At 41.8% G+C, this 26,646-nt stretch overlaps 1 protein-coding gene across 1 annotated transcript in view; it reads left to right on the top strand.

Annotated features, from left to right (window-relative positions):
- The window catches only part of TPCN2 (two pore segment channel 2), a 49,648-nt gene extending 23,341 nt beyond the window's left edge, over nucleotides 1-26,307 (top strand). The window contains exons 10-25 of the mRNA XM_065403883.1: nucleotides 1,031-1,095; nucleotides 5,946-6,043; nucleotides 6,472-6,553; nucleotides 9,372-9,458; nucleotides 10,913-11,032; nucleotides 11,490-11,549; nucleotides 11,633-11,761; nucleotides 13,509-13,558; nucleotides 16,643-16,742; nucleotides 19,578-19,649; nucleotides 21,833-21,906; nucleotides 22,404-22,494; nucleotides 22,600-22,682; nucleotides 23,675-23,756; nucleotides 25,459-25,544; nucleotides 26,229-26,307. Of these exons, the coding sequence (XP_065259955.1) occupies nucleotides 1,031-1,095; nucleotides 5,946-6,043; nucleotides 6,472-6,553; nucleotides 9,372-9,458; nucleotides 10,913-11,032; nucleotides 11,490-11,549; nucleotides 11,633-11,761; nucleotides 13,509-13,558; nucleotides 16,643-16,742; nucleotides 19,578-19,649; nucleotides 21,833-21,906; nucleotides 22,404-22,494; nucleotides 22,600-22,682; nucleotides 23,675-23,756; nucleotides 25,459-25,544; nucleotides 26,229-26,307 (1,358 nt within the window). The remainder of the gene's footprint in view (nucleotides 1-1,030; nucleotides 1,096-5,945; nucleotides 6,044-6,471; nucleotides 6,554-9,371; nucleotides 9,459-10,912; nucleotides 11,033-11,489; nucleotides 11,550-11,632; nucleotides 11,762-13,508; nucleotides 13,559-16,642; nucleotides 16,743-19,577; nucleotides 19,650-21,832; nucleotides 21,907-22,403; nucleotides 22,495-22,599; nucleotides 22,683-23,674; nucleotides 23,757-25,458; nucleotides 25,545-26,228) is intronic.
- Nucleotides 26,308-26,646: the final 339 nt, after the last annotated feature.

Here is a 26,646-nt window from a genome sequence, read left to right as displayed (position 1 = left end):
AGGGTGTGAATAAGCCACCCCCCTGGAGTGACATAAGTTACATCGACCTAAGTGCTGGTGTGGACAGTGCTATATCGGTGTGAGAACTTCTCCCACTGACATAGCTAACGCTTCTCGTGGAGGTGGTTTTATTATGCCGACGGGCAAGCTCTCTCCCGTTGGCCAAGAGCATCTTCACCAGACATGCTACAGCAGCACAGCTGCAGCACTTCTAGTGTAGACTAGCCCGTAGGTGCTAAGTTACTTGTTAATCATTTTACCACACCCTGACAGAGGAACCTTAGAATTGGAGTTTGGAAAAGCTGTTGTTTTAATTTTTTTCTGGGATTTATAACCACAATAGTCTTCTTTCTTTGTGTTTCTTTTACTTAAACTTTGCAGTTTTATTTAACTCTGTGAAGTATCTTGAAGTATAGTTTTCATGAAAGACGCTTACAGCAATTTTTCTCATTTTTAGATAGGTTAGTCCATGACCTGTTGTTAGTTCAAACTTTTGTAGAGCCATACATGCAAACTATTGGCAAATTTTATTAGTTGGGCTGGCGGGGAGGGCAAGAATCAGATATTTGTTGTGAGGAAACTAATTGTGTTGAATTTTAGAGTCACTTTACCAGCTTACTGTGCAACATATGCAAACATTGTTGTAATTTAATTCTTATTTTTTTCTATCAAAGTTTTAAGATGTAAAGTTCTAGTCAGTTGAAAAGTCTTCATTAGTTTCTGCCTTTACAAATACTTCTGTCTTAAAACCTGACTTCTTGTTATAGCTCTGCTTATTATTTAAGTGAGCAATAGAAATGTTGAGTTTGATTTCTCTCTTGGTGGCTATTGTAAAAATGTTGCAATGGCTCCTGTTTTATGAGCTAGCAATATTCAAATCCTATAGGTTTGTTGTTTCACCAAAAAATGACTCTGTGTTTAGGTCCAGATTATTCATTGTGTGGCTTAGACTCAGGCAAACACGATATGATTCAAAGAAACTGAACTAAATGTCCAGTGGATCTCACTATATGTATTTCTTTTCTTAAAGGAAACCTGTTTCTGATGAACTTGCTGACAGCGATAATATACAATCAGTTTCGAGGATACCTTCTGGTGAGTAAAACGTGCCTTTTTTGTTGCTGCTAAGTGCTAATCACACTATTGCTCAGCCATAAGATAGCTCTAAGTCTGAAATGCACGGGAGTGGAGTTTGAAATTATCTGGTGTAGTCAAAGCGGCACAACCTCTTTGATTGGGGACACAGTTACAATACTATAAAGGCGTGTATACTAGTGTAGTATAAAGGCGTGTATACTAGTGTAGCTTCTTCCTGTAAGGGAAGAGGAGTAAGCTATACCCCAGTGTAACTGTGTTCTCGCACTAGAATTTGTACAGATTTAACTATTGTAAAAAACCTCCACCCCTCACCAAAATAGCTGTATCAGAAGTCTGTGGCTCAGGCCTAGGTGTATTACTGTTTACGGTACCTAGCACAATAGGTCCCCTTTCTTGGTTGGGGCCTTTAGGTGCTATTTTAATAGATAAAAATAACAATAATAAAAAAATCACTGTTTTATATTTCTCCTGCATGATTCAGCATGTGAAATCATCAAGTCAGAAGTGGTGACTGGTCCTCACTACAAATCGTGTTACTATAACTTCTGCCTGTAAAGAGAACCTTTTCCCTCCATTTTATTTGTATTTTATGCTTAGACTGTATTGTGGCACATGCTGTAATTTAAAGTGCAAACCACTGAACTTGCTGCAGAACTTGAGTTCCATGGAAGTGACTAGCCAGTCAATTACAAGGCGACATTAATCTGGCTTGTTGCTGAATCTTCATTCCCCCTTTGCCACCATTTATTCATTGGGTGGGGGGGGAGAGTTACTGCCTGAGATGCAGGTATATCCATGGATACTTAAATTCAAATAAAAGGAGTCTATGATGTATAAAGAATCAGTCGTACACTATAAACTCCTCTGCACCTTTCAGTAGTGCATTAAGCAACGTGGGGATTGTTCTCTCATATCCTCTCCTCTAGGGGAGAGTTGTGTGTTCAGTGTAGTGCTTTATTTTGGTTTGCTTTAAAATGTACATGCTGCTAAGTGTTTATATTGGAGAAGGCAGGTCAAAGAAACATGCCTTGCCCCTGGAGCAGGAGATAGTGAGACTTGTAATGGTCCTTAGCTCCTGGGGGAGTTTGTTGCACAGTCTTGGACGGACCACTGAGCATGCTCCGTCTCCTGCACAGACGAGCTTTACCTTATGTGTGTCAGTGTTGCCCTCCAGGTGAGGTGAAGCTTGGATCGCTTCAGCAGGAAGGGCTGTGAGTGCTAACTCAGAAATGAAAAATCATGAAACGGTGAATACAGGAAGAGGTATTAACACGATAAAGGAATGAATCCCACAGCATTTGACATGTTAGTGTCCCTCATTTTTGAGTCTCTTGCACGTTGTACCCACATGTGGTCCTTGGCAGGCTGAGAGAGAGCTATGGGTAAGAGTGAGTCAGTGAGAGGAATAGGGAAAGGCGCTCTCTCTCCCTCAAACAGGATTGGATATCAGGTTTTACACTCACTGCCTTTCCAGCTGAATGACTTTCAACAGTAAGTGAGGATGCTTGATTTACAATGTAGGTAGACTTGGGACTGTTCAAGATTGGTGACATTGAAGAGATAAGCTTTTATCTTACCTTAAAACTAGGGCTGTCAAGCGATTAAAAAAATTAATCATGATTAATCGCACTGTTAAACAGGAATAGAATACCATTTATTTAAATATTTTTGGGTGTTTTCCTACATTTTCAAATATATTGATTTCAATTACAACACAATACAAAGTGTACGGTGCTCACTTTATATTTATTTTTTATTACAAGTATTTGCACTGTAAAAAAATAAAAAAAATAGTATTTTTCGATTCACCTCATACAAGTACTATAGTGCAATCTCTTTATCATGAAAGTTGAACTTACAAATGTAGAATTATGTACAAAAAAAGCTGCATTCAAAAACAAAACAATGTAAAACTTCAGAGCCTACAAGTTCACTATGTCCTACTTCTTATTCAGCCAATAAGAAAAACAAGTTTGTTTACATTTGCAGGAGATGATGCTGCCCGCTTCTTGTTTACAGTGTCACCTGAAAGTGAGAACAGGCGTTCTCATGGCACTGTTGTAGCTGGCGTCGCAAGATATTTACGTGTCAGCTGCACTAAAGATTCATTTGTCCCTTCATGCTTCAACCATCGTTCCAGGGGACATGCGTCCATGCTGATGACGGGTTCTGCTTGATAACAATCCAAAGCAGTGTGGACCGACGCATGTTCATTTTCGTTATCTGAGTCAGATGCCACCAGCAGAAGGTTGATTTTCTTTGTTGGTGGTTCGGGTTCTGTAGTTTCTGCATTGAAATGTTGCTCTTTAAAGACTTCTGAAAACATTCTCCATACCTCATCCTTCTCAGATTTTGGAAGGCACTTCAGATTCTTAAACCTTGGGTCAAGTGCTGTAGCTATTTTTAGAAATCTCACATTGGTACCTTCTTTGCATTTTGTGAAATCTGCAGTGAAAGTGTTCTTAAAATGAACATCATCTGTTGGGTTATCATCCGAGACTGCTATAACATGAACTATATGGCAGAATGTGGGTAAAACAGAGCAGGGGACATACAATTCTCCCCCAAGGATTCAGTCACAAATTTAATAAACGCATAATTTTTTTAAAAGAGCGTCATCAGCATGGAAACATGTCCTCTGGAATGGTGCTTGAAGCATGAAGGGGCATACGAATGTTTAGCATATCTGGCATGTAAATACCTTGCAATGCCAGCTACAGAAGTGCCATGCAAATGCCTGTTCTCACTTTCTGGTGACATTGTAAATAAGAAGAGGGCAGCATTATCTCCTGTAAATGTAAACAAACTTGTTTGTCTTAGGGATTGGCTTAATAAGAAGTAGGACTTAGTGGACTTGTAGGACTTGAAGTTTTACATTGTTTTGTTTTTGAGTGCAGTTATGTAACAAAAAAAACTACATTTGTAAATTGCACTTTCATGACAAAAAGATTGCACTACAGTACTTGTATGAGGTGAAATGAAAAATACTATTTCTTTTGTTTATCATTTTTACAGTGCAAATATTTGTAATAAAAAATAATATGCACTTTGATTTCAGTTACAACACAGAATACAATATATATGAAAATGTAGCAAAACATCCAAAATATTTAATAAATTTCAATTGGTATTCTCTTATTTAACAGTGCAATTAAAACTGCAATGAATTGCGATTAATTTTTTTGAGTTAATCGCGTGCGTTAACTGCGATTTATCGACAGCCCTACTTAAAACTGCTGCCACCACCTTCTTGAGCATAGATCTTGGAAGATGGCTTTTCCATTGTCTCTGAATTAACCTGGGTCCTTGCTTTTATTATCATAGAAGAGCTTTTCCTGGGACTGATTTATTGTATTTTGATGTATAGTACGCTTTTAGGGGGAAAGAGGCTGCCAATCCTAGGCCATTAATTAAGAATATGTCAAGTGAGCACTGTGGGGTTGAGGAGAAGGAAGAATGAATAAGAAACCACAGGCTGGCAATGACTAAGATCAGTTCTTGGTATCCCCCACAGCATTCACTCTGCTTCCTCTTTCACCTACCCACCCTCTTAGTTATTTTTCTTTAGAACTGCAGGAGGAGTTCCCACGTAAGTGCCTCTTTATACGAGGTGGTTGAGCGGGCCTTTGTACTGCCCTTGCTTCCTCGATATTCCTTCTTCAGATCATGATCTCTCCTCCCATAGGGAACAATCCTACCATTTAGACATAGCACTGCCGAATTCCTCCTGGTGCTCAGAAGTGCACAGGGGGAATGTTTCTGCTGCTGTGCCCCTCGTGGAGTGCAGCATACTCCCTGCGATACCCAACTCACTCCAGGAACCTGTGCAAAGGGGATGTTGCTCCCAGGCTCCCACACCCTTTGAGGCAATGTGCGCTCTACGGGGAGCAGTCTTGGGCTTTCCTTGGGGGGAGGGGTCTGTGAATGTGACAGGTACAAAAAGTGGGGAAATGCCGTGCATATTCCTTTCCTGCTCACCACTCCCCACCTGTCTCAGTTTCCACTACAGAAAGATAGTGGAGAGACGCACATACTGACCATGACGGTTGCTAGTGTGAAAAAGTCTTATATAAAAAAAGTACAGATAAGACAAAAATGGCTGGGGGCCTGCTTTTGGTGGGATCTTAACCGACACTGTTCTTCTACATGGATGGTGGTGCACATTTATGCTTTTGGATACTCTAATACCACTCATCACCTGCACATTCTGGAGTTAGTTCCCCCAAAAGTGTGCTCACACCAATGGAGGCCAGGGCTTGAAAATCAGGCCCTGGATGTTTACGTGAACTCAGATGGTCCCCCATTTTCTTTCCCTTTTACTGTCCAATCTCAAGGAAGAGAGGGGGTAGGAAATCTCCAAAACTAGCCATGATTCCTGGGGATGCCAGAAGGCCAGTGTGTTCTCTGGCCAGAAGTCTTGGTCCTGTGGGGGGGGTTGGGTGGCATTCTTCTCCTCTGTACCCTGTCTTCTTGCTCATGCCTAGCAATTGCAGGACTCTTATGTCTTCTTGCTCTCTCTGAGCAATATGTCTTCTCTTGGACTCCACTGGTCTCAGCCTTGAAACTTTTTAAAGTTACTCTTTAAACTGCAGAGCAAATATACAATTGGACTCTGTAGATGGACTGCGGGCGGCTAGTGGTGGGGGAATTGGCAGAGAGTGGGTGACCTGCCCTTCCTGAAACCCACTCTTAACTGAACTGAAATGGCTCCTTTTGAGGCTTGCAGTTTGCTTTGGTTTGAGAGATGGGCAATGACTCAGGGCACTCTTCATTTCAGCTACGTGAGTTGCCTCTGTAATAGCTACTGAAAGGTAACTTCGCTCCTCTGTATTGTTTTCATTGTATAGAAATCGGTTCAGTCCTCGCTCTTGAGGAGACGTTTAGGAATCCGGGCTGCATTCGAAGTGCTGTGCTCCCTGAAGGAGAGTTCTGTCAGTACAAATGAGTAAGTGAAGAATGTATGTTGCTGTGGGGGAAGATAGCAATATTTTCCCTCCAGTTGTGTCTGTTACTTCTCCTGAGATTCCCTTTTTTGGGGGGAAGACAGATTATCACCCATCTGTTTATTTAATGGGCTGTTTTTCTGGCTGCCTCTCTCCTGCACCCTGTTATATTATATCCTTATCATTTAAACACAGTTCTGAGGCTCTCATTTGTGTCTGTCTTATAGGTGGGGGAAGATGGAAGCCGGTTTTTGCTTTCACACCTAATCTTCCATGTCTGTTGTAATTGCTTTAACAAATAAGCACAGGGCTGGAGTTAAGAGCAGCACTTTGATGGTCCCTTCATGAGAGGCAGGAGAGACAGATTATATTTCAAGATGTCCGTCAGAGTTAATTGTTTTTTTTTGTCTTTAATTTTATTTTTAAACAGATTGTGTGTCAGTGCTAATACCTTACTACAAGTGCTTCAAAAAGTTGAAATGGATTCTTGCTGCAAGCAAGCCATCTTGAGGGTAGGAATCTGATTTTGTTTGATTAGGTTCATATCAGTTCTTGTTAAAGGTTCTGGCCTGATAGCCCTGGAGACTGAAGTCTTCTGTTTAACCACAGAGCAGGTCTGAGAGTGGTCACATCAGCAGAAGCTTCTTCCCACTGCCCTGCCAATATCGGAATCCCCTCTGAGTGTGAGAGCAGAGGTCAGGTTGGGCTGCAAGACCATTTATTTCTTGGCCTTCTTGCTGAGACTCTGAATGGTGGTGTGGAAACGGTGTGTGTCCAGTCTGCTCTCAGCTGGTCTTTGACCACCAAACTCATTTCTCTTATGAGTTAGTGAGCAGCTGTCTGATGAAAACAATTTTTGGTCACTACTGGCAAACTCAGTTTGAACCAGTGACCAAGGGCAGAAGGCTTTATTTCTTATTATAACCCCCCAGAGCCATTCAGCCACTACTTTAGTGTTGTTCTAGTTTGTTTTCATTAAACATTTTTGTTGCAAATTCTTTTTTAAAACCCTATCTTATAATATCAGTTTTTTAGGATTTTATAATGGAAAAGGGGCAGCTATGTAAAAATGGTAACTAGATCAGTTGAGCAGACTATTCTCAGTATAGTGTGGCTCTCAAATCTTCTCTGAAGCCATTGACCAGGGTTACTCACTCTTCAGGGTAGTGGGCAGGGAGGGAGGAGTTAGTGTTCTCTCTCCCATGTGAAGGGACAGAGAAAGCAAAGGTCAGTGAAAGCTAATGAGACTGTCCCAGTGTCAGACTTGCTCATTTGAATGCTTCAAAGCACATTTTAGAGCTAGGAGGAGAGCAGACCTAGATGTGCTAGATTGGAACATGGCTTTCTACAGTGTTTTCTTCTAGCATTTGAAATGCCCATTTCTAAGGAAAACCAGGGCTAAACTATGGGTGATAGCATGCCCATGGTTAGCTCCTTTTTGGCATTAGTAAGGCTTGTGGGAGGCTTAAGTTAAGCAATGAGGTTGAAAATCTACTCCCTAAAGGCCTGACTTCTGTCACAGTTCAAACTCCAATTTTTAAGAGTGGAAGACGTAAACTCTGATACAGGGATGGACTTAACAAACCAGCAGTGCATGTGTTCTGTCACAGACATTGTCACAACATCTTTAACAATGTGACCTGGTAATGCCTTTGTGACCAGGTGCCTGGATGGGCCACGCTAAGAATGGGCAGACTGCAAGGAATAGGGCAGACAATCCCCAAAACTGGTGGTCTATTCTATAATTAGATTCATAGACTCATAGAATATCAGGGTTGGAAGGGACCTCAGGAGGTCATCTAGCCCAACCCCCTCCTCAAAGCAGGATCCCCAACTAAATCATCCCAGCCAGGGATGACCTTAAAAACCTCTAAAGAAGGAGATTCCAACACCTCCCTAGGTAACCCATTCTCGTGCTTCACCACCCTCCTAGTGAAAAAGTTTTTCCTAATCTCCAACCTAAACCTCTCCCGCTGTAACTTGAGACCATTACTCCTTGTTCTGTCATCTGCTACCACTGAGAACAGTCTAGATCCATCCTCTTTGGAACCCCCTTTCAGGTAGTTGAAAGCAGCTATTAAATCCCCCCTCATTCCTCTCTTGTGCAGACTAAACAATCTCAGTTCCCTCAGCGTCTCCTCATAAGTCATGTGCTCCAGACCCCTAATCATTTTTGTTGCCCTCCGCTGGACTCTTTCCAGTTTTTCCACATCCTTCTTGTAGTGTGGGGCCCAAAACTGGACACAGTACTCCAGATGAGGCCTCACCAATGTCGAATAGAGGGGAATGATCATGTCCCTCAATCTGCTGGCAATGCCCCTACTTATACAGCCCAAAATGCCGTTAGCCTTCTTGGCAACAAGGGCACACCGTTGACTCGTGTCTAGCTTCTCGTCCACCGTAACCCCTAGGTCCTTTTCTGCAGAACTGCTGCCTAGCCATTTGGTCCCTAGTCTGTAGCAGTGCATGGGATTCTTCCGTCCTAAGTGCAGGACTCTGCACTTGTCCTTGTTGAACCTCATCAGATTTCTTTTGGCCCAATCCAAGGAACAAAACAGCTTCTGTAACACCACATTGGTTAACAAGAAGCTGTCTGCGGCCCCACCCCTGTTCCGCTCCTTCTGCCCGTGGCCCCGCCCACAGCCCCACTCCTTTCTGCCCTTTCCCCAGGGCCCACCCCTGTTCCACCCAGGGTCCCCCCATCCTTCCGCCCTCCCCACTGTAGTCCCGCAACCCTTTTTCTCCTTTCACTCCCCCCACCCCCACTGTGGCCCCAAGACCAGAGAAGCTCTATTTCCGCACCACGGCCCTGGGACTGCAGTGGGGAGTGAGAGCTCCTCCAGTCTCGGGGCTGCAGCGGGGGTCCGGGTGCTGGGGCTTCCCCTGCCATCCCCTCCTTCCCCCCGCCCCGTGCTTCTGCAGGGGACCAGGGTTGGGGCGCTGGGGCTTCTCCTGTCCCGCCTGCCTGGCGCTACTGCCGGAGAGCGGGTCGGGCACGGGGGCTTCCCAGGGTGGGGAGCTTCCAACATCCTGCGGCTGCTGCCAGGGACCGGGTTGGAGGACGATGGGGGCAGGGGGTGGCTTCCCCCATCCCATGGCTGCTGCTGTGGAGTGGGGTTGGGCGTGGGGGCTTCCCATGCTGCCTGGTGGCCAGAGCCCCTGGGCACAGGCCCCATTGGCCCAGTGGCTAATCCACCACTGGTCCTAATCCAGTGCCTTGCCTATTGGAGCCTACTGCCTCCCTGAGTACTGATATAGTCTTCAGGCATCTGCCCTCCCTACAGATATATTAAACACAGATGTTGATTTGTGTTTCTCTTGTATGTAAAGACAGTTCGGTCATGCCCTCATGGCATACTGTCAGCTGCCCTGTTTCAGAAACTCTTTGATGAACTTGACAAAGATCCTGTTAAACAGGTATGTGCATGACAATTATTTATATAGTACTGTTAATCTGTGCAGTTCTGTACAACAGTAAATAGTAAGCTTTGGCTGTGAAGACATGAAATTGAGCAGACAGTACATATATATATGGAGTGGTGAAGAGTCATCGATTACACGGTGTGTTCACTGTATTATTCCTAAATGGTTTTTATAGTGGCAAATTCCATTGATTTTCAGTCAGATGGCCACTTTTAAAGTGTTGAGCCTTAAAACATTAAATGCATCTCCCGAAAAACGTATCCAAACAGAAGCCAAACAAAAATGTTTATAATGCTTCTTATCTTGGGAATTCTTAAGTGATTCGACTAAGCAAAATGGGTGTAAATGTTCCTATATTAGAAGATACGATTAGTAATAAGCAAGTGGAAGATGAGTTGGAGAGAGACTTCACATTTCCCCAAAAGTTCGTTTGTAAGTTAGCTGTTCTCTCTTATAAGTGCAGGAAACTCAAACTACTATGTATAAACTTTATGTGTAAGTGACTGGGCTGTGCTAGATGAATTAAACCATTTCACATAAAAAAAACCCAAAACTGTCAATAGCATTACATCGAAGAGCATTTATTCAGTCTCCTCATCAGTTGGTCTCTAGACCAATAAATACACTAGAAAGGATCAATACTGCACATTTATAAGTATTGTTTCCATGGAGGATTAACAAGAAGATGAGCATATGGTGCATTATTATTTAAACACCATTTTTGATCGTTAGAAGTGCGTAGGGGAATTAACTAAAAACACACATGGTAAATAGGTTTGTGATGAAATGTGTGAGGCATTTAAAAAGTTTTACCATCATGAGACAGTCCCATTTTAAGGTAATTCATTGTCCTCACATGTTTATTTTTTGGAGGATGATGTGAAAGCCTTCCTCAATAGAAGTCTTGCCTCACAGTCCTTGAATGAAGTCAGTTTTGCTTCTTGGCTGCCAGTGAAACATATAATCTTAAAGCTTGTCTGCACACAGCTGCATTGATTTTTAACTTAAACTGGTTTTAAAAACTTCTGATAAACTGGTGCAGACCCTTGTCTGGACACTCATATTTTGGTTTAAGGTGGGCTTACTTTGGTTTAGCTTAAACTGACTCCTAATCAACATAAGCTAGATCAAAATAAACTTGTGCTAAACCAAAATAACAGCATTCATGTGGTTTTTGGCACCAATGTCACTGAATTGGTTTAAAAATCACACCTTTAGTTAAACTGATACAACTTTATGTGTAGACCAGGCTTTAGGAACAAATTCAGTCCTGCCATAAATGTATGCAATGTTTCTGAAATTTGAGCTCTGTGGAGTTTTGCTCCCTGCTTGCATTGGGGCTGAGTTTATCCTTTATTCTTCTCTTAAATTGGGCCTTTCTCCCTACTCCTTCTAACAAAGGTTTTAGACTCTGAATCTCAAAAATGACTATGTTCTTTTCTTTTCAGCATCCTCCCAAACCAGAGTACCAGTCTCCTTTTCTGCAGAAAGTGCAGTTTGCTTTTGGCCATCACTTCTTTGGCTACTTAGGGAACGTAGTAGCACTAGCAAACATCATTTCTATATGTGTAAGTATTGATTTTTGCATCAGAAACAGAACAGGATTTAGTTTTGTACATTACTCTGCATTCCTACCACCACCTTGTGTAGAGGTCTCTATTATCCATTGTTTAATCTTGCACAGAATATTTAAAACTAAGGAATAATTTCTCTGTTTGGAAAGGAGTCTGCAGAGTATAATAATAACTAGCTCTTGCATAGTACTTCTAATTAGTAGATCTCAAAGTGCTTTACAAAGGAGATAGATATCATTGCCCCCATTTTACAAATGGAGAAGCTGAGGCACAGAGAGGTGAATAAGCAATCGTATTTTTTTTCTTAGTTTTTAAAGTGCCCTACTATCTCGGAGCTGGGGGGTGGGGGTGGGAGTGGGGAGGAGCCCATCTTGATTTTATGTGGTGCATTTTTGCTCTCTAGGGTACAGCAGCCAACTGTTGATTCACCAGAGGTTTTTTGTTTTTCCAGGTCATCTTGGTAATGGATGCAGATAAGCAGCTTTCTGAACGGGATGACTACTTCTTGGGGGTAAGAGTTATCAATGTCTTATGTGGTTGCTGTTGCTCCTCAAAGCTTAATTCTAAGGATGTTCTTCATTTTACACCTTCTAGGCTATAAATTGTTTTTTTATCCTGTACTATCTGCTGGAAATGCTGCTGAAAATACTGGCAATGGGATTTAAAAGATACTTATCGTACCCAAGCAATAGATTTGATGGACTTCTGACTGTAATTCTGCTGGTAAGTTCATGGGTAACTTCCACTAAGTTCTTGAAAATGAGTTTCTAGGATGACCCAGATCTAATGTCAACATTATTTGGTTGAGTCAGAGAGAGAACGATTTATACAGTCTTGACACATGTGAGAAACTGATCAATACATTTTCATCTTGAAATTAAATTTTGTCTTGATCCTTGTATCTCAGAACAATGCAGAACCTTTAGCGGACAACATTGTGGAAGCATTTTTCACTATTACTTGTTGGCATGTAGCTTTCACTTGGTCAAAAATTTACCCTTCAGTGATGAGATCTACTTGTTTATATACACTCAAACTGTATTGATATTCCAGAATATCAATAGATATATTTTACCCCTCATTTTGGAGATAGATATTTGGAGTTGTGAACGTCTCCATACACAGCCTCCTCAGTGTTAAATCTGAAGAGCTCAAGTCTCTCAAACAAAAATAACAATAAGAGGAGCTATTGCATTTTAGGGTACATCTACACTACCCATCGGATCGGCGGGTAGTGATCGATCTATCGGGGATCAATTTATCACATCTAGTGTAGATGTGATAAATTGATCCCCGATCGCTCTGCCGTCGACTCCTGTACTCCACCGCGGCGAGAGGCGGAAGCGGAGTCGACAGGGGAGCGGCGGCAGTCGACCCCGCGCCGGGAGGACGCGAGGTAAGTCGACCTAAGATACATCGACTTCAGCTACGCTATTCTCGTAGCTGAAGTTGCGTATCTTAGGGCGATCCCTTTCTCCCCCAATGTAGACCAGGCCTTGCATAATCTGTAATAACCTTACCATTTGGATGGAGAGTAGCAGACTAATCATTCATGTAGTTATTTGATGAAAGAAGGGAATTCGCTGGACAGCTGAGACCAGATTCAAGCCTGGTGTAATGGATTTACACTTCCTTAGACCAGATCTAAATTTGATATTCTGCGCCCACTTAAGAGCCACCATTTGATTTTTTGATTTTTGCCCAACTATGTTTGTTTAGGTAGTTTTTGCCCAAGAGGTCAACTGGTTGGTGTTTAAACTTCTGGCTTTAAAACAAGAAGCCTTTTCCAGTTTAATGTGGGGGGAGGAGAATTAATTGTTCATGCACACTGGATTTAAATGGAGAACATTCTTCAGTTGCCCTTTGTAATCACCCAGACGTGGGAGCTGAAGGAAGTTAGGGCTTAAATCCCATTTAAATACAGTAGAATCTGGGCACCTTTCTTAGGCTGCTCTGAAAACTTCCAATTCTTAATACCCTGTAAGATCTCTTAGTAGAACAGTAGTAAAAGCCTTTTGTTTTGTTTATATTTTCAGAGTTGTTTCACTAATGGTATTCTCGAAGACTAGGTGAAAAATTCTAACTTATTCTAAATTCTAAAACTTGCCATTTTCAATGTGGATTCCATAGAATGAGTTTCTCTGAAACTATTATTGCAGTTCTGATACTGCTAATCTGCCTGCTGCTAGGTCCTATACCTAAACAAAATCCTGCATGCACTTTAACTTATTTCTGTACAAGAGGTAAGTTTTACTTCCCACCACTGGATTTGGGTGGGGAGGCAGGAGTAATTTTGTGATCTGGTAGCTGAAATTGACAATTACCTAGTTTTATAGCAAGTCAAATTAGTGACTAAAACTCTTGTCGCTGTCCGTTTGGAAGAAGTTTGAGGTCAAGTTCTTGAGACTTTAATTCACAAAACAAACATCAGAGTTGCTGCAGTTTTTCCTCTTTTCTTTTGTAATAAAAGGTTTTGGAGGTCTCAACTTTTGCTGTGTATGGATTTCCTCATCCAGGCTGGTATGTATTCTTTGTAAGCATTTCTAGCTCTTCTGTAAATTATAGTATAAGGAAACTAACTGGTGTTGGGACTTAAAAGATCCTGGTCAAAAATTGCATGGCTCACATGTACTCTCTTTAGTCCAGTGTCCAGGGACAACTATTTATAAACATTGGTTGTTCTTATTTTTCAAACATGATACACATTAGGTATTTGTCTACATATGCCTGCTGTAACTTGCCAGACCTACTAAAAAAAAAAACCTGCCTACCATAACTTGCCAAACCTGTTAAAAGCTACTTCAGTAATTCACCTCTGCAGTCACTAGAGGTCAGGCAATACAGAGAATTGGGAGAATACTGTTCTGTTAGATCTCTGACAGAATTCGAAAAAGCTATTCTGCTGTTCTGAGAGAAGGATGAGTATATGTACCGTGAGGGCTGGCTTAGAATGAAAGCAGAGCAGACTTGGAGAAATAGCTTGTGTCCCTGTAGCGCTTTTCTAAAAGTATATGAAATGAAATGAAATGTAATGTAGTGCAAACATTAACTGGTGCTAACCTTGTTCTGTTTCTGTAACAGGCTACAGTTAAACCTAACTGTATAGACTCTTATCACAACTTTCACTGTAGCTTTAAGTTTGAGTTTTGTTGTAGAAATAAGTTGATGTAGATACAGAATTTCTCACATATCTCTCTGTGTATTGGAGTAAAAGATTTTTAAAATATATGCACACAGTCAGCAAGCAGTGGTTTAATTACTGCTCTTTGCTTCTCATGGCTCTTGAGTTAAGACTGTTCAGTGGCTCTTTTCCCTTAAGTAGAAGAAAAAGAATCATAGATGCTCCTTTAAAAATGGCATGCTGCTGCAGCTGACTCTTGCTTTAAACAGTCATACAAGTGATCTGCTTCCACTTACTTTTGGAAAAAGAGTCTGTCCTCCATTTTCCTGTGACAGTCATTTGTAATGGACTCCGGCACTTACTTTCTTCCTTCTGTGTTGAAGGGCCAACTTTTAAAAGAAATTTTCATTTGAATTTTACCCCACTTTAATGTAGGTATTTTCTGAGTCTTATTTCATATAGCAGTCTTTGAGTGGCACAAGGTAACTGGTAATTAGCTGTTATAGCTAGAAAAACTGTTTCGTTTGGAATGCAATTCGAATGACATATCAGAGTTAAATGTGATGATTGGATAAGCTCTGTCAGAAGGATCTTAATAGCTGTGAACAAGCTATTTACAGTGGTTTCTCTGAATTTAATGAATTTCCCACACAAATTCATCTGATAAATTTGGGCTTAACTTTGCCCTTTGATTTGTGAATGCACATCATTATTATTTGATATATTTGTATTGCAAGAGCATCCACAGGCACCAGTCAGGGATCTGAGACTCTATTGTGCTAGGCACTAACACAGTCACCCACCCACCGCAGAGTGAAAGGAATGTCCCTGCCCCAGAGCACATACAACCCAGGTGGATCAGAATGAATCTTGAGATGTCTGTTACAGTGTGTTAGCTAATTGTTGGGTCTGCATGGGTATATCTACATTGCAATAAAAGACCCATGGCATGGCCATGGATTGGCCCAGGTCAGCTGACTAGGGGTAAGAGAATATAAAATTGCAGTGTAGATGTTCAGTCTCAGGTTGGAGCCCAGGCTCTGGGACCCTCCCCACTCATGGGGTCTCAGACCCAAGGCTCCAGGCTGAACCTGAACATCTACACTGCAATTTTATAGCCCCACAGCCTGAGCCCTGTGAGCCTGAGTCAGCTGACCCAGGCCCTCAGACTTGGTGCTGTGGGTTTTTTTATCACAGTGTGGACATAACTGGCAGAGTATTAAAATATTTCCAGAGTTTGCCTTCTGTGCTGGGATTTCTTAGTTCTTGTTTTAGGATTTGGATTGAGTATCTTTGTTACCTGAATCATGGCTTTGGAATTTTCACTTATTTGTTGGAGAGTTTCCCATTTTCTAGTAGCCTTTTTCCCTCCCAGCAACAGAAGCACACAATGTTCCAATGTAAAAGCCGACTATTATTAGCACTGAGTTTTCAAATGTGACCCTGTAATGTGCAGAATGCTGTTTTAGTTTAGCAATAAGGCATGGCAGGATGAATGATAATTTGTGTGAATTCAGTGTGTAGTTTGAAGCCTGAGTGCAGCAAAACCAATTCTATTAGTGTATTAGTAGCCAATAATGCACATCCCTTCTGTAACTGCACTACTCTGGGATCTCTTATATCCAGTGCACTCTTTGTATTTTTCATTGCTATTCATCGACTGTGAAAGTCAGTTACTACTTGGAAGGATAAAAACAAATCCTTATGAGTAAGGAATTATCACTGAAAATAACAGAAGAGTTTGAATGTGATCGATGCTTTTCTTTTTCTTTGAATATTTTAATTAAAATATCCTATAAGATCATGAGGTCTGCCTGCTATCTACACACATTTTTAACATGGACTTTAGAAAAGGAATCTAAACGGGTAGAGCATTCTGCCAGTCTATCAGTAATGAAGTGCACTGCCATGATCTAGCTTCTCTCCTCCCTTACGAGTTAGTAGTAGCTGGGCTCAGCATGGATGCAGCATACTCCTAGACAGGTTCAGGTTTCCAAAGGGACTTACAGCTAACCTATTTCTTTCACTTCCATCCAGAGAATTCAAACTACACAAAGTCAATCTCCTTTGAGGAGATAGGAGAAGGGCTGTCTGGTAGAAACAAAATCAGTTGACCAGGCATTTCAATACACATTTAAACAGCTAGAGATGCATGTATGTCATGTCCGCATTTAAAATTGTAGCTTAAGTGATGGCAGCTATCTGTGGATCCCTTCCTTTTCTGTCATTAATGTTTCCTGTGGCTGAGACGCCGGTCAGGTAAATTCTCAGCTCTGTAACTGTCAGCATTAGGTTTATAGAGAGATTATACATGATGAAATAGAACTTCCTTTTTCTAAAAATTATTAACCCACAAATGCTGAGAAAATTTGTGAAGAACAAATAAAAAATTATCATCAGTTGCTTCTCTGTTGATTTTTTTTTTTTTTTTTTGTCACTAGCTATTTCTCTAATTTGTTCCATTATTCATGTGTCTTTTGTAGGAGACCTGAAATGATGGGGTTGCTGTCTCTGTGGGATATGGTGCGCCTGGTGAATATGCTAATTGTATTCAGATTTCTGCGGATTATCCCTAATATGAAGGTGCGTGTGCCTTGCTTTTTCTCACTTCCTGAATTCTTGACTATTCCAATGATAAAACTTCCTAGAACCTTCTCAGAATAATAACCCTTTTCATCGCGGATGGTCTTGAATTGCATTGAAGAGGCATCGGAGTTGGGTTTACAACTTGGAAACTCCTCGCTCTCAGTCCCCTTCCAGCATGTGGAGTGATGTGGGGGTGGGCTATATACAATGATCTGCTGGTTTGGATGTGGCCCCGCTGTCACCAGTCGCCCATCTCTTTTTATGCCAGTGATCGGGGGCCCTTCCTAAGATGGGGCCCTGTGCAAGTGCACCGAGTTGCCCATTGGTTAATCTGGACCTGAGTGTAGCTGTGGCAGCATGGGCTAGGTACTCAAGAAAAATCCGTGAGAGAGCCTAGGTACATACTCAGGCAGCTGCCCGAGCTGCAACCAAGTCGCGGTGGCCATGCTGCTATTTTTAGCACACTAAAATTCCAGCTGCAGTGTATACGTACCCTATAAGTGACCTTTTGTCTTATGTTTCCCCTCTTGAACACCTGAGTGGGTACAACTAAAATGAGGAATTTACAATAGTTTCTAGGTGTTACGCTGGCTCCCCCACCTAATTTCGTTAACAAACCCTGTGTTTGAGGGCCTTGTATTGGGATTTTGTCCTTCATGTAAACAGCAACCTAGGATGAGACGACCACTTTATTTTCACTTGCAGTCTAGGTCAGGATTTGAACGTAGATTCACAAAGGTGAAATGCCCGTGCACTTATCCTTGTAACTGAAATTGCTTCCCGCATCCTCATACCCAACCCTACCTACTTACAACCCACGCCCAATTTCACCTCAGATTCAAAGAGCTGATTCAGTATATGGAAATTTTCCCCTTAAAAGTGCAAATCTTACTTATTTCTGGCTTGCAGTGTATCTGTAGCTGTATCGGTCCCAGGTTATTAGAGAGACAAGGTGGGTGAGGTAATTTCTTTTGTTGAACCAACTTCTGTCAGTGACAGAGACTAGCTTTTGAGCCACACAGTGCTCTTCAGGTCTGGGAAAGGTACTCCGAGCTGAAGAAGAGCTCTATGTGGCTCAAAAGCTTGTCTCTCTCCAACAGAAGTTGGGCCAATAAAAGATTAAAATACCTCACCCACCTTGTCTCTCTTATTTCAGATTTGTATCAAGTGATGCCAGTATTAACCATTGATGATAATACAGTGTTGCTCTAAGATTGAGTCCTTCTAATTCTCTTAGCACTCTGGTCAGTTGAAAGCTTTGGTCCTGGACAACAGAGGCTAGTGCATAGCAAGTGACCCTGCTGTAGAAAGGCAAAAACAGCCAACATTTGGAGCTGTACACCTGGAAATAGGGAAGCTGCTTATAGCAGTGGTGAGCTCATATGAGGGACAGATCAGCCAAGGAACAATCTGGCTCAGCCTTGTTGTGTGTCATATACATATGGTATGCTCAGCTAGTACCAGACTGTAGGTTGCACCTGGGAAGAAAGCAGGCTTGGGTAGTTCCAAGAGAGACATTACCCTATTCAGAATTAGGTGAGGTCTCTCTGGCTGCCTAGGCTGGGAGATCCCTGGAGCCTTTGCATCCCAGTTCAGTAAAACAAACGTTTAGCTAATGTCAGGGTGAAGTGCAAACTGGAAAGTGAGGATGTGTGGTCTAATGGTTCAGACATGGGATCAAGAGTCAGGAGTTGTGGACTCCATTCCTGGCTCACTTATGGTCACCGTCTGACTCTGGGCAAGTCACTTATGGTGTTTGCCTCAGTTTCCCAGTCTGTAATTGTGACAGAAACGACAATTTCCTGCAGTATCCTTGACTATTAAATTTATGTATTATTCTGGGCCGGGATTGTATATAACTCTTTGGGCTGGGGGAGAGGTAACCTATGTAACTACTGGGAGTACAAAAGACTATTGAAAATGTGCCAGACAAGCGTGGACTTTTGGGACAATAAGTATTAAGTGGATTTTCTGGGGATTCGCTAGGGAGAGGTTAATGCAAATTCCCCAACTCTGGGTATGCAAAACCCCAGCCTTTTGGGTGTTTATCTGCTGATTTACCTGTTATTGAAGGCCAAGGTCAAATGTCCAAGCCAGTTAAAGAAATGGCTGTTCTGCCCAGTCCAAGGGGGTGGGGAGTGGGGGACCCAGTTGTGGCTGCCCTTGGCTGGAGCTGGGGTGACTACGGTAAGCTTTTCAGCATTTGTGTAGGTTCTTTTATTGATTCAATATGTTTTCTCTGTAGTCTGTTTACCTTAAGAATAGATGTGTTTATTTAGATGGAGCTGTGTGGTAACATAACTGGCAGTACACTTCAGAGAAAAAGCAAAGTGCAGATAGTGGCCTGTTAAGGCAATCTGGTTTGCTGGGGATATCACAGTGTAACCCAAAGAGCTGTGCAACCCCCAGTCAGGAGGGAGAAAGACAAGGGTCTTAGCTGAAGACAGGTGATGGCTGGGAGCCTGAAAGCTTTAAATGGATGCCCTGAAAGGACCACAGAGGGGGAATACAGGTGCAGTTACTGCGAAACTGTGACAGTACTATTGTAATAGCATCCACCTCAGAAGAGTATACGGCTTCATTCATTAGCTGTACTCAGTATGTGGAGATCCATGGATGAAAATCACTGCTATTATTTGTATTATCATAGCAGCTAGGAGTCCCAGGCATGAGTCAGGACCTCACTGTGCTAGATGCTGTATTAGAAATGCAAAGTATTTAGCTGCACTTCATATCCCCAGCCTGCCATCATTTTGTATCATTTTAGTTACAATAGATTAGTGGGGCGTAAAAATGTATAATAAAATATAAGAATTCTGTGTTTTGTTTTAGTTCATGGCTTTGGTTGCCAGTACATTGCTGGATCTGGTGAAAAACTTAAGAGCCTTTGCAGGGCTGCTGGTGGTGAGTTACAATTCGAGATTGTCAGTCTTTCTATAATATGCTGCAATATAGGGTATGCTTTCAACAAAGTAAACCAGGGAGAGGTACATACATTGTCGCCAGTAACAATAGCAGAAGCTACATGACTAAGTGCCATCAAACAGGACATCAGATATTTGCTTCCAAGTGTTCATCCTGCCCCCTCGCAGTGCAACCCTTCCTAAGGGATCAACAAACTGGTTGATTATTATATGTGGAACTGGTAGCAACTTTCCATTCGAAGACCCTCCGTTCAGTTACTTATAACTTTACAAAACTTTAAGCATTCAGGCTGAAATTTCTGGTTTCTGCCTCAGGCCTTTTTTTTTTTTTTTTTTAAGTTTCAGCTGAAACAGTTCAGCCATGTCCAAGAAGAAGATTAAGGAAATATACGTTGCCCACATTAAAAACCACCCCAAACAACTAGAGCCTTGCGCAGATACAGAATTTATATCTGCGGATATAAAGTGGATATCCGTGGAGCTGCAGAGCTCTACCAGGAACTGCAGCGGTGAAAGCAGCAGCACGTCGGGCCTCGGCTCACAGGAGCCAGCGTCCAGGCCGGGCAGCTCCTCCAGTGTGGCTGTAGCGTCCCCAGCCCTGCCCACGGGGGCAGGCACCGGGTTCACCAGCAGCTGTCCCTGGTTGTGCTATTGTGTGCAAGCGGCTTGCATGCTCCCGGACAGGAGACGCACGCAGTCTCTGCCCCAAGGAGCTTACCGTCTGAGACCGATCTTGCGATAGGCTGAGCACCCTCAACTATCATTAATTTCAAATATTTTTGTTGAAGTTGGAGTTGAGGATGCTCAGTTGATCTTCTTGCATGATGGGGCCTTATTACATTTGTTGTTGATTTGAGACTTATTTTTTCCAACGTTAGTCTGCAACATATACTGTTAGTATCATGTTCATTATTTATTGGCCAGTTTCTCTCTTGACTGTTTATTGTGTATATTAGCTGGTGTTACAGGGAATAAAACTGGTTTATCATTGCTAAGCCAGATGCCCCACCTACTGGCAGACTATGGAGGTGTAGCATCAACTGGATCCAACATGTTTAAAATCCTGTTGTATGTAGCTCAGAGCATAATACTCTTTTCCTTCTTTGGACTTTTTTAATAACAATATAGAAACATGAGAACTGAAGTTATCCTAGTATTTTCACTAGAAAGCTCATGTTGTCTCAAGCCAGCCTAGTAGCAAGTGATGCTTTCTTCAGTAAGAGTTGTAAAGCATTGACAACTCTCTGAAGGTTATTTCTAGGGCAACTCCTGACATAAGGTAAAATTTTCAAAAGTACCCGAGTAATTTAAAAACATAAGTCCCATTTTCAAAAGGCACTTAGTGCTCATTGATAATCAATGGGGGTTGGTCCTTTTTCAAAATGGGAATTATCAGGGCCGGCTCCAGGCACCAGCTTAACAAGCAGGTGCTTGGGGTGGCCAAGGGAGAGGGGCGGCACCTGCGGCAATTCGGGGGCGGCAGGTCCCTCCCTCTAGGAGCAAAGGACCTGCCGCTGAACTGCTGCCGCCGATCGCGGCTTTTTTTTTTTTTTTTTGTTGCTTGGGGCAGCAGAGATGCTGGAGCCGGCCCTGGGAATTATGCTCTGAAGTCACTGAAGTACTTTTGAAAATGTAACTTTAGCACGATGACAGCTGTGCTTTTACAAAGGTTTCTGATTCAGTATAAATAGCTGATTTAAATTTGGCCACAGCTTAGGTTTGGTAGAAGCTTGCTTTTAGGAAACCTAAGTCCAACAGCAATCTTCCCATAACTTTTTAAAAATCCCAATAGAAATAGTTTTTAACAGCCACTCCTCTGTAGTGTTTTCAGTTCAGCCATCACAGCACTGAGAACCAGAAGGTGAAACTTATCATAAAGAAAAGTGACTTCATCAGTTTTTTTAACAATTCCCCACTGAATGGACTATAGAAAGAAAGCATACAGCATAGAGTGAAAAATAAGTGGGCTTTAAAAAGTTCTTTCACTTTTAATAACCCTTGGCATTGTTTTAAACAAATTCCCTTACCTCTGTTACTCCATGAGTTTTAAGTTGATTGTGTTCCTTTTTAACACTGAATGGTCTCTGAGGAGCTTACCTTACAACACTCTAATTTAGTTTTTGAGTATTTTAGTGACTAATGCTAATGTGTATTCCTTTCCAGGTGGTTTTCTATGCGTTTGCTATAACTGGCATAGTGCTATTTAAAGGTGCTGTTGTTCCTATGGGAAATACCAGGTAAGGCTTTATTCTAAATGTCCAGTATTTGGAAAGATACTCTTGGTTTTTGAATCCCCACTTTATACCTCTGTTCTTATCTCCCTGGACTCTTTGATAAATACCTCCATCCACAGACTCCTCTTCTGTACACTCCTCACTATTATAGTATACTTTTTAATTTGTGGTGGGCCAAGAATCTTGGACTCGCTTACTCTGAGCCCCTTGGTTTTCCCTCCTTATCTTTCTCTTCCTTTCTCTCCAGTCTGTCACTAATCTCTTAAATCTTGCAGGTTTTCCTCCCCTGCTCACTATTCTATCCTTCCAACTTCCCTTCACTGTTTGAGTCTCCAGGAATGCTCATCCCCATCTTGGAAATTTCAGACCTCTTTTCTGCTTTCTCTCTAACTAGTGCTCCCTTTCTGTCTGTGTGAAGGTACTCAACTCAATGGAAGCATTCTACCTATAGAACAGTGTATAGCATATTATAATAACATTACACTCTAATTTCATTGTAGTGTTGTCAATACAACATCTGGTAACAGCACCTTGCAGTGTGGCACCTACGAGCAGTTGGAGTATTGGCCAAACAACTTTGATGACTTTGCTGTGAGTCTGGTTGCTAGTGGATTATGTTCTGTGTTTTCTGAAGATGTCTAAGTAGTGACAGTTAGTGCAATAACCACTCAACCTCTGTTTCATCTTGTTCCTTAGGCTGCGGTAGTAACTCTCTGGGATGTCATGGTGGTGAACAATTGGCAAGTTTTCCTGGATGCATTTTCAAGATATTCAAGTCCGTAAGTAATAAAACTGGTACCTAAGAAGGCCCTCCATTGGGGTATAATCCTGTGTTCTATTCAACATAGTTCTTCAAAGTAAATGGGCAGAAACTATAGACAGACCTCACATTATGATTGGGGAACAGGAATTGTGTATGAAACTACTGCCTGCCTGCTGCTATGGAGCTGCCTCTCTTCAAATCCACCTCAGTATCTAGTAACCAAAACTTGCCACTTAATGGACAGCTGTTTGTCTATGTAAATTGGTAGTCTCAGTCCAGCGCCCAGTGGGCATCACATTTAGCAATAATTTGGAATCTTTGGCAGTTGACTTGGCCCAGAATTGAATTGACCCTGGAGATTGGACTCCATATGAGTTTGCTTCACCCGCCTGTGCTCCTTCAAGGCCAACCTTGAGATGCGTTGGTAGATCACTCTGGGGAAGCTTGTGTTGCTGCTGTATCAGTTCTGTGGATAAACGGAGGTGTTCAGTCTCCTGTGTTGTCAGTCTAGCATCTTTCATTCGCATTAAATAAACATAGGTAAAGTTTAAGAATCTTGATTTTCTTTAAGTTAATTTTTCCTTCCTTTGGTGTCTCAGTTGGTTAAAGCACAATGCACTATACCGTGGCAGTTTTGCCACTGACTTTGGTGGAGCCAAGATTTCACTTCATATTTCTTTTTCAGAATTCAGACTCGGAAATTGATGTGATATGAGTGTGTGTTTGTGAGAGGGGTGGTTGGGGGTGGATTCTGATGGGGGACAGTACATTTATCTCTCAACTGATTGAGATCCAAACTTAACAAATGGTTTCTCCCAGACTACTGTTTTATTTATGAAAATGTTGAAGCTTTTCACGGGGAAAAATGTAAGTCCATAACAACGAACTTCCATGGCTTTTTAAGGGATGGAGACAGGGGATAATCATTTTCATTATAAGGTGGAATTGTTAGTCTCATAATATTGTACCCATCTTTATTTTTTTGTCTTTAATATCCTCCTTCTCCAGGTGGTCAAAGGTCTATTTTGTAGCCTGGTGGCTAATTTCCTCTGTCATCTGGGTCAATTTGTTCGTAGCCTTACTTCTGGAGGTAAGGGAATGAGTTTTAGCTGTAGATTCTGCATAAAAATTCTCACACCCTTCAAGATCTATTGGAAGTAGAGTTTTGCCATTATGTGAAGTTGAACACTCAGTGATGGAATAAATCCAAAGCTTGTCCAAGCTTAAGAGGACATCTAGTGATAAGAGTAATTATGGACATAATAATTAAATTAACTTTAGAGAATATTGTCCATCCAATATCCTCTAATGGGAATGAAAAGAGAACAGTTATTATTAGCATGAACTGTCCCAACTATTCTTGTGTATGTCTGGTCACCCCTTGGCACACGAGAACTGTATTATGCTGGAGGGTGTATTTTCTGGATGAGGTCATACAAACCAAGGTCCTGCTTGCTTTGTGTAGATGTTAAAGACTCCAGAGCACTCATTGCAAGAGTAAGTATTTTTCCCAGGGTGTTTTGGACCGCATTTTTCCTGCTCCCTTGTTGTATGTTATACTATTTGCTGGTTGGCCATCACTATCTGCCCCAGAGCTGGTTTGCATTTTATTGGTGCTGAATGATTATAGTTTGTAAACAGCTTTGAAATGTATAAATGTAAGGTGTTCTTATTTGCTATAAATACCACAGACTTGCCTGTGCACTGTACTTACCTGTGTATCTCCAGTACTAGTCACCTAGGCTGCAGGTTTGTGGTGGCCATGCCCATTGCAGAGAGAGCTGGCTCTATAGGATTCCAGAAAAAGCCATTCCACGTTTGCAGAGGCGGAGCCATGACTTTCCACTCCTGCAAAGAGACTGAGGCCAAGTCCAGAGAGGCTGGCCTGATTTAAAGAGGTTGCTTTCTAGAGCATGGTGATGATGAAGCAGGTTTTAAACATGGTGCTGAAATTAGTATATAAAAATATTGTCATGACAAGCCTGCAGCTTTACCAGTCACTTGCCTCAGCATCCTTTCTGGAAGTCTAAATAGCTACAAAATAGACTCTGGACTGCCAACATCAATTCCAAGCCTTATCTGTGAGCGTATTGGAAGATATTCTACCCTTGGGGACAGCCCTGCAGAGAGATCCATTGACTTTTTTGGCAGATATGGGGCATAGATCCGGTGTAGTGGCTTGGATGTGGCACTGTGTGGCAGGAAACTTTGTTTCTGCACGAGTTGTCCATCTGCCTCTTGTCATTGTGTAAATCAAAGCAAGCAAAGAGACAAGCCAGAAAATGTATTCCTTCTTTGATAAAGCTGTGACATTTTAACTTGAAGTATGTTAAAGAAATTGCTCTTCAACCGGGGGGAACTTAAGCAGGTGAATACTAGCAGGGACATTTTAAAAATGTGACATTTAAATCAGGGAATGCAGTTTGTACACGGTATAGGACCCAGGAGTCCTTCAGTCCCTTTCCTCTGTTTTTACCTCCACCATCTCACTGTGTGACCATGAGCAAGGTACTCATCCCTGTCAGAGGCATAGAAACGTAAACAGTGATTTACCTCAAAGCGGTGTGTTGAAGTGTTAAGTTCATTCAGTGAAGTGCAAAAGTAATATTTTTATTATTTGGTATTTTGGTTCATTATTATGCACCTCATATACATGTATAACTGGCTCTAAGAACATTCCTGTTCTGGGCTTTAGGGGGATTTATACAAACTAAACCATGGGGAAAATATAAAACCTTATGTCTAAAGATGCTAACACTAGCCTTTTATTTTCTTTCACCTTCCAATTCCAGAACTTTATTCACAAGTGGGACCGTCACTCCCATCGGCAGTCTCTCTCAGAAATTGAATACCAGACAACAGTGGAATTAATGTTCAGGTGAGTCACATTAGGACTAGGTGGATAACAGCCTATTTTTAAGGATGCTAATCTCCTTTTCAAAGACAGTGTTCCAGGTGGGAACAGGGTTTGCTTCAAGCCTGGTGAGTAAGAGTACAAATCTTTTAGCTATTAGCCTGGAGCAGTCCTGAAAGTGCTTTACCTATGCCTGCCCTGCCCTGGCTTAATACCTAACCTTTAGGAACATTCCACTCATATGATGCTGGGAAAAGAGGTGCTAATAATGAAGGACTGCTCTGGGTGGGAAGGGTAAAACAATCCACATTCTTGGCTTTGTGTTAGACTGTGGGTGGAGAGTTGATCGTGTTGCGTAAGTAGAACTTGTGGTACAGATTTAATGTGCAATGGCTGCACTGGGAGCATGTTCTCATTTGACAAGTTTTTTCAGGAAAACACATCCATTAACCTCAGTTATGTTGTACTGTGTGCAGGAAATTGCTTCCCTTCTCCTTATGGGAAAACAGCTGCTGGTTTCGATGACACATCTGTAGTGTAGAAGGATGGATCCCTCACAACTGGATGCATCATTAGGAAGCATCAGCCTGTTGTAATTATTTGCTTCAGTCTTGAAATATGGATGTTATATCTCAGTATGTACGTTGCAAAAAAATGTTGAAAAATCTCCTTTGCTGCCCTATGCAACTTACGCTTTTTTCTTTGTAGGGATGTTTTGGAAGAACCTACAGAGGAAGAGCTGATGGAAAAACTGCACCAGCATCCACACCTGCAACTGTGTAGATGACAGATTGGTGGGAGGACCAATTTATTCACGCCTTTTTTGCAATAAGATCGTCAGCTGGAGGACTGATATTGCAGTGAAACGGAATGGATTTTCTGTAAAGTGCTATTAACCTGAAAGCGTACAGGAAAGCATGTAACATTTTAGTTGGCATTTTGATTTGACTCTTGAACACCACCTACAATGCAGAGAACTCTGCAGGAAGAACTTTTTTTTATTTTATTTTTAATCGGCTCCTTTTAAAAAAATATTTAAATTCTTCTAATTTGACTTGATTTTAGAGTCATTTTATGGGAATATGCAGCTGTTATTTTTATTAAGTGTCAGGACAAGGAGTTGTAG

The sequence above is a fragment of the Emys orbicularis genome, chromosome 4 (genome assembly GCF_028017835.1).
Source record: "Emys orbicularis isolate rEmyOrb1 chromosome 4, rEmyOrb1.hap1, whole genome shotgun sequence".
NCBI classification, from domain to species: domain Eukaryota; kingdom Metazoa; phylum Chordata; order Testudines; family Emydidae; genus Emys; species Emys orbicularis.
Note: the sequence above shows the minus strand (reverse complement) of the source record. Positions and strands in the feature narration are given on the sequence as shown.